Source organism: Triplophysa dalaica, chromosome 17 (genome assembly GCF_015846415.1).
Source record: "Triplophysa dalaica isolate WHDGS20190420 chromosome 17, ASM1584641v1, whole genome shotgun sequence".
NCBI classification, from domain to species: Eukaryota; Metazoa; Chordata; class Actinopteri; order Cypriniformes; family Nemacheilidae; genus Triplophysa; species Triplophysa dalaica.
In genome coordinates this window covers 13,802,559-13,813,331 of record NC_079558.1, presented here as the reverse complement: position 1 = coordinate 13,813,331, position 10,773 = coordinate 13,802,559, and the positions used below count along the sequence as shown (strand labels likewise).

At 36.4% G+C, this 10,773-nt stretch overlaps 1 protein-coding gene across 1 annotated transcript; it reads right to left on the bottom strand.

Annotated features, from left to right (window-relative positions):
• Positions 1-5,799: 5,799 nt before the first annotated feature.
• Positions 5,800-8,607, bottom strand: LOC130439095 (somatostatin receptor type 2). The gene has a single exon (XM_056771525.1). The coding sequence runs from the start codon at positions 8,088-8,090 to the stop codon at positions 7,038-7,040; it is 1,053 nt and encodes a 350-aa protein (XP_056627503.1). The 5' UTR covers positions 8,091-8,607; the 3' UTR covers positions 5,800-7,037.
• Positions 8,608-10,773: the final 2,166 nt, after the last annotated feature.

Genomic DNA, 10,773 nt, shown 5'->3' with positions numbered 1-10,773 from the left:
TTGCCAATGGGGAGGATGCCCAGGCTGGGACTGAGGGCCAGGGGTCGTCCTGGTTTATCAATCAATCAATCAATCAATCAATTTAATTTATATAGCACATTTAAAAACAACCATGGTTGACCAAAGTGCTTCACAATGTCCAAGACAAAAACATACACATACATATATATATATATATACATACATACACACATACTAATAAAAATAATAACATCGCAATGTCTCCCCTCAGCCTGTCATAAAAGCCAAAGAATACAGGTGTGTCTTAAGCAATGCCTTAAAAATTCCAACAGTCTGAGCAGTTCTTAAATGTAAAGGCAGACTATTCCACAAGTCAGGGACCTGGCCATGTCACTAAACCCCAGGGGTCTCATCTGCTCTGTCTTCATCAGCTTGAGGGGGTCAGTGAGACGGACGTTAAAAATTAACTTGAGTTCTCCCTCGCTGCAACCATGAAGTCCCGTGTAAAGTCCCGAATCCCCTGACGGAGCCCAAACAGCAGATGGGGTTGGCTGGATCGCAGGGAGGATTGAGCACTGTCCATAATTTTGCTTGTCTGCTGGGTTCAGTATTTGCCGGTTCGTTCTGTCACGAGAGAGGCAGAAGAACCCAAATTCAGACACCCAAGGTGCAATACAAAAACTTTATGTATATAACTTTATATATATATACCAAGAATCCACAATGGGGCAAAACTAAACAAAACAGAAACTCAAAATAAACACTTCCCACAAAGGGGCAAAATAAACATAGGCCCAAAATAACACAAATGGTAAGTCCACAAACACGGCAGGGTAAGGCAAGGCAAGACAGAAACAAAATAATTACATTTAGCAGACACTTTCATCCAAAGCGACAGAAAGTTCAGTTAGAAATAAGCGATATGTCATACAGGAGTAACAAAACAATAGGTGCTAATACAAAATAATAAGTTTTCACAAATATCCAGAACAATACCAGTTGAAAGAAATAGAGAGGGTTAGTTTTATAGCACGGGGACTAGACACGAACATGGTATGATGAACCGGCACGGGCCAGAGATTACAGGGGCTTTAAGTAGGTAACAATAAAGAGGGAAGTAAACAATGGCCAGGTGAGGGGAATGAAACACTAATGGAAAGCTAACAGAAAGATTACACGGGGGAGGTAAAGGGAAGGAAACAGTACTGGGACAATGACGGAAACAAGAGGGCGGTACTAAGGCAGTCGAAAGGAGGACATAACAAAAGGCCACGTGACTCCACACATAACACAACAAGGACAGGATCATGACACAAAACACCATGTTGGAAGACAAAGACAATTAACTTTCCCTCCAAAGGTGCCATCTCCTGATTGGGTCAGTCATGTCTGTAGGCTGTGACATCCTTACAATTTAAAAGAGACCACAGTCTCTTTCACTCGTTATCTTACCTTTTTCTCTCTCTTGCCTTCATCCAGACCCCTTAGTTTGTGCGAGGATGTGGCCTCGTCTTTCCATATATGGATCGTTTATATCAAACTGGTTCTCTCTGATCACTTCCAGCCAAGATTAACAGGAGCCTCAACAATTCTGCATCAGAATACTTTCTTTCGATGGGCAAGACATGAAAGTATCATACTTAGTCTCATAAATGGATACATAGAGCATCATTAATCCTTTTTACAAAGGTGCTTTGCAATTAAGAAACTGATTGACACAGATTGACGCTCTGTCTGCTCATATGCAGAGTATGTGTGGTCCGCGGTCCGCCATTAGCGCACATTTCACTTCTTACTGCAACAAATTACCGTTTCTATTTCTAATAAAAAACATGACAAGTAAATTTTGTTATTGTTCTTCCTCTTCTTCTGCTAATTCTTCTATGTAGTGGCTTTGCAAGATGCCTCCAAAACACAGCCGAAGAAGAAGAACATAGTCCCGTGCATCCTTCCTTTTTGGAAACGCGCTCAGTTTGTCCGATCAGTGCTACTATAGAAACATGGCTGTGCAATTTGATAAATGACATGTAAGGGTGTTTCTGCGGTGTATATACATAAAATGGCTTATTGTAAGGTAATATAAACATTTCGGTTCATTTTGTAAGGTATTTCTTCACCACTCACAACATAGTTTTGTATTATATATTCCATATTGCTACATAAATCATTCAAAATGCTACACACTGTACCTTTAACTGTATGTGTATCTGTGTGCATGTTAGTTTGTGTCTAGTCTAGGTAATAAAGTCCTGTTTTATGTCACACGTGACGTTGTTTGTAGTTCATGCTCATGATCCGGAGTGCCTTTTCATGCTGATTTTTGCGACTTGCTCATATTGGTATTTCACCAAATCTTGAATTTGATCCAGATAAATATCATTGATCATAATCAATTAAATTCATCCCAATTGAGGATTATGTTTAATTTCCATTACAAAAGGTGGTGGAGAATAATTTTGCTATTATTATGATCAAAGCTATAATAGAAAGAAATAATTCATACAAACTTGGTGGAGAATAGTGTTTTAATAATCCTGTTCCTCATTGAATCCCCCAATAATCTTGAGTACCTATAGAGTAGTATTGCATACTTTGTATCTTCAAAGAGTATTTAGTTTGATCAAATTTATAAAAGATAGATACAGCTATACTATTGTAAGAGGGGAATGGGACTATCCTCAGACGGCTTCGAACAAAGAAAATGCAGGCAGTCAGGATCCGTAATATAACTTTTTATCATTTTATTTGCCGAGCTCTCTCCTCGTGTCAACATCAACGTGAACTCCGCCAACACGACCTTGCGCATGCGCGCCACACCTGTTCCACTCATCACCACAAAATTCACAATAATTCTCATAAATAAGTCTCACACTATTATTTCTGGGAAAAATTAGAACTTCTCAAGGCGTGCGGGGGGCGGGGTGGGGGGTGGTGGCTTGGCAGAACTACAGCCCACAGCTGTTCCTTTCCTGATTTAGTTCCCTTTATAATGCCCTTGTGTTTTCTGTCTTGTGCCTGTTCGTTGTGAATTCTATGACTTGTAAAAGACGTAGTGTCTTTTCATGTCCTGGAAACAATTTGGTCACAGTAAGTTTAGTCAGCATTGATAATTTGTAAAGTGTTGTCTAGTCTAGTTTATTCAGTTTTTTGTTTGTTATTTAAAAAGTGCTTTTTCGTTCCATTTAACCCTTTGTTGTTTGCGCCTGGGTTCCGTACAGCGTTCTTGACAGAACTTCTCCTTTAAATAACATTTGCCACAGTGTATCTTTCTTCATTACATACATTTGTGTGATTCATGCAGAAACATCTGCAACAAATGCCTGTAATAAGATCGCATTTCCTTTTTTGGGTCTTCACTGAGAAATAGAAAAAAAAGATCCAGCATTATTAATTTAGGGGTTTGTTTAGAAACTGGTTACTTCACTATACAGATTAAGTCTACACTTCTTTTAGAAACAGTTTGCCAAAAATTATCATTTATAAATCACAAAAATAAGTTAAAGCAAAAGTGATTTTATTTTAAGTTCTGTCATTTACTAACCCTCAAGTTGTTCCAAAACTAAAAAATCTTTGTTCTGTTGAGCACAAAATAAGATATTTTGAAGAATATAGGAAATTAAACAGTTCTGGGGCACTTTTGACTACCATAGTAGTTTTTCGCTACTATGGAGGTCTGTAGTCTGACTGGTTACAAACATTCTTGCAAATGTCTTGCTCTTTGTTCAGCAGAATAACAAAATGTACACAGGTTTGGAAGAACTTGAGGGCGAGTAAATCAAGACATAGCAGCATGGCAATTACATAGCAATTTAGAAAGCAGATGATAAAAGCGTCTGTTAAATGACTAAATGTAAATGTAACAACATAACGCTTCATTATGTAAGTTCTCTATATAACTCTGAACACAAACTTATGTATATTTACATCCTCCAAAATTACACACAGCTCCTTTAAGTGCTCTGTCACTTTCAAATCACCATAATAAGCAGTAACATATTCATACTCCTGTGGAAACAGATGTATTATACAAATCTGGACATAAAAATCCTTAAAAATAGTGTCTGTTTTACACTGCTGATAGAAGAAAAAGTAAAATAGCAAAGTCAGAAGATTGAAAGGATGTTTCTTAAGGATTAAAGCCAAAGGCTGCTTTAAGGTTGTGAAACCATGAAGTAACATCAATTTTTTACATCAATTATGACCCTCCCAGACAGGGTCATAATTGATGTAAAAGTGACGGCTAAAGTTCAAAAACAACTTCCTCATGAAAATTTTATTTGAGGTTAAAAATGACAAAATGATGTTGTTGTAGCTCTCGTGTAAATATAAAGAGTTCTTGTAACAAAATATGCTTCAGATAATAACAGATTTAGACTGATGGCAGCGTCCAAAACATTCCTGTATAAAAAAAATACACAACCAAGCACACAAACAAGACTGTAAAACAAAACATGCATTTAATTAATCTAAACACGTGAATCATAATCCATTTTTTTAAAGACCTCATGAAGTGCAGCATTTTCTTTCCTGTGTTGGTATAACAGGAAGTTGCAAAATATTAAATATACAGCCACAGAAAAAAAAAAAACATTTCAGAGGCTGTTTATCAGATTTTAAAATTGAAAAGTGTGTCTTAAGGTAAAACAAAATAAAAATTCTACAAAAATATTTTTGACTTAATTTCAAATAAAAATATTGTTTCTATTTGCATTCATTTGCAGACAATGAAAACTGAAGAAACAGTTACAAAAATAAAAAATAAAAAAAATATGCTCTGTATTTCTTCAGACCTCAAATACGGCAAAGAAAACAAGTTAATATTTACTTTTAAACAATACAACAGCATTATTTCCACATGTATTGAGGAAAAGTTCAACATTTATTTTCTATGTGATAACTTCGATTCTTTTGAAGTTTTTCACATTGCTGTTGGATGACTTTGTTTCATTCCCGAAGTCTTATTTTGTTGAAATTTAAGTGACACTGGACTGTAATTGACTCCATTCCACAATAATAAAATTCGAAGAGGTCTCTATATGGTAGAACCCAAATATTTACATTTTAGAAGTACACTACCACACAATTGTCTGTAGATCTTATGGGGTAAAAGGTCATTATGCAATAAGCCACCTGGTCTCCCGTTTACTGCACTAATGATGAATTAATAGTTTCCTGTGAAATCAACTCAGTTTTTATTCCTGAAATGATGCACGAGTGAAGGAAGCAATCCCAGAAACCCCTGAGAAAAAAATATTAATAGAATAATTGTTCTGATAAATATTCTGCTTGAGAGCTATTCCTATCCTTCTAATTTTGTGACTTGATTTGTGTAGAAGATTTGATAAGAGCATTCTGCATCTGTTTTCTGTTATAAATTCTTGATGGCTTTCTTCCAGTTGCATGGAAATTATGGGATACTTTTCCTCTATATTTATATGGGAATGTTTGAAGTGTTTTAATTATAGTCTTGGAACTGTTGAGGTTTCAAAATAACTATTGCTTATGACATCATGACACTGTAACCACAATATTGGAATGGCTAAACATATTAAAATTAAAAGACAATGCAGATATTGTCTGTTCTGTTCGCCATTTTCAAAAATGTCTACTTTCTAATTTGAACTTCAGTACAGCAGTATCAAAAGATCTTTTATTCAATAATATATGCTTTACATTAATATAGTGTATTAATTCTTTATAAACTCAAGAAGAAATTACATCTTACAAAACAAATATTAAAATAAGAATATTTATGAGAATAGGATCTGTGTAGATATATACTGTACATACATATCATTTTTAATACACATTCTAATAAGTTACTCACGCTGTTAGAATTTGGCTTTTACATTTTATTATAGAGTCTCCTTTAACCATGGATAATAAAAAGGAAAGGCATGTTATAAGCACCTTGGCTGCTTATAAAACTGGGGCAAAAACATGTTCGCATTTTAAATGTAGCCAGATGTGTGAGAAAGACCAGCTGGGTTTCAATTACTCAGTATATTTCTTGATTTTAATGTCAACCTGAGACAAACTTCATGTAGAAGATAGATATATTTTTCCTTCTAAAACTCGTAAGAGGTTTATCGTTTCTTAACCGTTCAAAGTGGAGGCAGTTGATTTTTTTTCTGGAAAGTTTGAAAAACCTCAGATACAATTTTGGTAGGTTATTGTGGGTAAGCGTTTAAAGAAAAGCTTAAAAAAGAAAATAATAATACATTCTGTCATTAGATGGACATTTTAATGTTCATGAACAATGATAATTCACATATGGTATGGTATAATAATACATGAAATAATAAAAACTATGTTTTTGGTTGATTATTTGCAAATCCTATGCAATAAAGTAAAATGTTGTTAAAAATATACTGAAATTGCAAGGCAAAATATTATGATACATTGATCCATTTATGATCAAAATATTTTGGACCTCTTTCACAATATTTGGAAACATATTTCCATAACAAATAATTTGCAATAAAATCTTATTAAAATAATAAAAATATAATAATACCCTGTAGATAATTTTCAATAACTATAAACACCCCATTTTAAAGCATGGGAGTGTTGGTTATTAACATCCAATTCATCAGCTGTTTTACAACCACTTTCTGAAGTGATTTATCATGTGGCAACAGTCACACTAGAATCCCATCACACATAATTCAATCCAAACCGGATGCCATGACAACCATGACATTATCCAAAAATCTACAATCAACTCGAAAGGACTTGTTGAGGGGCAGAAATCGCATAATCACCCTTACATGGTCCTTCTATTGCGTGGAGACACAGAGTAAACTTTTGGTTCCTAAGTCAACTTTGCTTTTGTGATACTGCCATCATGAAACCGTTGCAGCAGAATGATTTATCATGTTCCACTTGCGATGTCTCTACTGTAGAGGTTATTTTCTAATGCTTAGTAGTAAAAGCAATGCTTCACAGATTTTAAGTAAACTACAAAAATTAGATGTTAAATTGACGGCTCTGGAAGCGCCAAAGCGAGGATTGGCTTTTTACAATAGCGTGCATTGTTCCACAAGCACTAAAACATGAATGTTGTCAAGGGCAGCTTAAGCTAACACACTCACATCTTGTATGTTAGTGTCGTGCAGAACGTATCCCTCTGTGTCTCTGCCGCAATGTGTGGGAGAGCTCTTGTGAGGGCAGAATAGTGCGTGGAAATGCCTCCGGAACGTCTCTGACAGACATGCGTACAGTATGGGATTGGCGCAGCTCCATGAGTAGGACAGCAGCACCACAAACTCAAAACCGCGGGTGAAGTTGAGTACCAAGTCTGTTTGGTTCAGAGAACAAAAGTTGAAGACGTAGAACGGCAGCCAGCAAACTCCAAATACCACAACAACTGCCACCACCATCTTGGTGACCTGCTTCTCCAACCTGTGGCTCTCAAGAGAGGAGGAACTGCCACCGTGTTGCCTGTTGGCGTTTTTTAGAGTCACCACCAGTGCTGTGTAAAATACAATCATAACGGTGAATGGCAGAGCAAAGCCGAGTATGAAGGTGTAGATGAGAAAGGTTAACCACCAAGTGTCAGAGGCCACATGGGGGTCTATGGTGCACAGACCATAGTTGGCTGAAAAGTGAATTGCCATGGGTATAACAGGAAAAAGGGAGATAAACCACATCAAAGCAGCAATGACTTTTGCCCTTTGGGGTGTCCGCCAGCGAGCGAAGCGCAGTGGATCTACGAGAGCCATGTATCGGTCAACGCTCATCACAGTTAGGCAGAACACGCTAGTGAACTGGTTGATACCATCCAGTACCATAACCAGTTTACAGACCACGTCTCCAAAGATCCACTGGTCCTGGAAGTTTTGGATAGCGATGAAGGGAAGTCCTATCATAAAGAGGCCATCAGCCAAAGCCAGGTTGAAAATGTAGACAGTGGTGGCAGATGACATTTTGTCAAGCTTTAGGATGCTTATGATGACCAGGGAGTTCCCGCCCAATCCCACAATGCATACTGTCAGGTAGAGGATGGCCATGGTAACGCTGAAGGCATCAAAATCCTTGTGAATGTAAATGTTGTTTATTGAAGTACTGTCCAGATCCAGAATTGACACATTATCATAAAATATTCCTAAAGGTATTGCTGTTTCCATTTTTGGTCAAAAACAGTTCGTTGTCCTATTTGGTAAAACTTTTGTTCAGGAAAATTATCTAAAAAAATTCCAAGATGTTTTGGAAATAAATTGTCCTTACTGCAAGATTACATCCTTAGACTTGGTTTCATCTCTTGTTCTAGAGATTGGGCATCAAAAAAAATCATCCAAGCTTTAAGGAAAAGCATCCTTTGCCCAAAAAATGTAATTCTCTCTGGCACTCAGAGGGCATGTAAGATTCCTGCTGATAGATCTCTGGGAGAGAAAACTCAAACTGCAAGCGGCCCCTCAGAGAAATCTAGTGGGTGTTAGACCCTCCTGGTGAGTTCTTATATATCCCCCCCAGCAGCGCCCAGAGTGTGAGAGGGTGTGCGTCCATGTGTGTGTGGAAAATCATTCGTTGACAGCCTTTCCCCATCTGCCCTGTTTATGTGATAAGCTGTGCCTTCTCGTTCCATTCTCCGTTATGAGGTTTCCAAGGTGCCATCTGTTACAATACTTTTGTTTTCATAACTAAACATTCTTCTTGGAAGGTCCATCCACCCTATTTCTTTTACACTCCTTTACTCTCTCCCTCGCTTCACTCCACCCCTCTGCTTCCTCTCGCAGTTCAGTGGGGGGTCAATATGAGCTGATCAACCCCCAACTTCCCCTCTAGGCCACCCACTTTCCAGATACGTCCCCACGGATGAGTGATGAATTTAGGCTGTCTCCCTCTGCTTGTTTTAATACACTGTGTTTTCACCCTTTAAGTGTTTATATTGCATGCTGACTGTGTTTGATTGTTGGTCAGTAATTCATTCATCATTATATGGTGGGCGCAAAGGCTCAGTGGGTGGAAGCGGCTGTAGATTAAAGGGCAAAGTAATGAGTGATCACCTTACTCCTGTTCCTCCTCAGACACGCATAGCTCGAATACCGCAATTCTCACACTGAACTTCCCAAGAGATGCAAGAAAACAGTAACTGTTGGAGACGATCATCAGCTGAAGATTTATATGTGCTCACTTCATTGACACACACCATTTTTGGTGGAGAAAAGTTGTTTTGCAATTTACAAATTGTTTTGAAAATCAACCTACTCCCATTTCCATGAAACCGTTCGTGATTCTTAGAATTAGGAACATTCCACTGGCATGTTACTGAAAACTTGGAAATGGCTTTGTAGTTTGAGCGTAAAGTAAGAATTGTAAAGTGCCCAAAATGACTTTGGGTATAGCTAACAGACAGGTATCCAGTCCTCAATAAACTTGAATTGCAAGTGTTTGGTTTCACTGCATGGGCTTGGTTTTTTTCTCTCAATTCCTCCTTTTTACAAACATGCTGTAAGAAGAATTTAGCTGTGCAGCTTAACTACTATTTAAAAATGTTAAGTCATAAATCAGTAGAAGACATTTATGAAATATATGCAAGTTTGTGACTATGACTGTGTTAACTCCTTTGAACAAAAGGTCAGATTTTATTGCTTCCGTTGAAGTAAACAAGTTTTGGTAATTCTCAGACATGGATGTTTGGGGATTTTGTCATTATAAACTGAATGGGGAACATATTCAATATTTGGACATTTAATTTAATTCTATTCTCAATCAGAAAAGAATTCCGTTGAAGGGAAAATATCCAATAAACTCAAATCTTTTTGAACCCATTGTACATGTGATCCCTCTATTTCAAGAACAATTACAACAATTTATTCTAATTACATATGTCATTTAATGCTACAGTACACTTATTATTTGTATTTAGACAGGAGATTCATGACTATTTTAACTAGTGAAAAATTATTAATTACGATCTACCTGTTATTTTTTCATCATGATAATAAAGCCGTTTTGTAAAAATAGTACAAATTTGGAACCCTTAGCAGTTTTATTACCACTCTACATAGGATACTATACTATGGTTCCGTTCTCTGACAATTTGAGTAATCTGTGAGTAATCTTCATGAATAGTTCCTAATTCATCAGCAAGAGCTCAATGACAGAAAAATTAAAAGAAAAACGATTTGAAACCATTTTAAGTAGACCAAGACAAGTGATTTATATGTACTGTTGGGGAATAATCAGCTTTGCTCTCTTGTTGAATATAGATAAACTTGTCAGGGGATATCAAGCTAAGCATGCACCTTTGTTAATATGTTGAGTGTTTCTAAACTGTATTGATCTTATTTCTTCATTATCATGCACTCAGTGAGGAACAGATACAGTTGAGCAGCTGTGAGTAAGAATGTTTTGCACAAGGTGGGATTTAATTACTGTACAGAAAATAATGTTCAGTAAACGCTTATAAAACCAAAACAAAAAAGCGAACTGTCATCTGTTTTCTTATTCTTATCAGACAGCTTTTATTTGGTACCAACTGTGGAAATCACAAAAAATCTATCAGCTTGCTAATGTTAATTTGAATATTGGAGAATGTTAAAAAATAAAAAAAATTAGTTTTAGATGATATTTCACAACAACAGGCTCTCTTACTTCTTATAGCATTTTGGTAGCTATATTTTAAACAGTATTTTAAACATTTTAATACATACTATATAACTTCTGTAAAATGTTTTGTATAAGTTCACCTTTCAATTTTAAACTTTTCAATGATTAGATTTTTTGTCTAAAAGGTGTTCGTTATCTGTAAAGGTGCTTTGTAACAATGAACAAAATGTGAAAAGCACTGTGTAAATCAATTTGGGT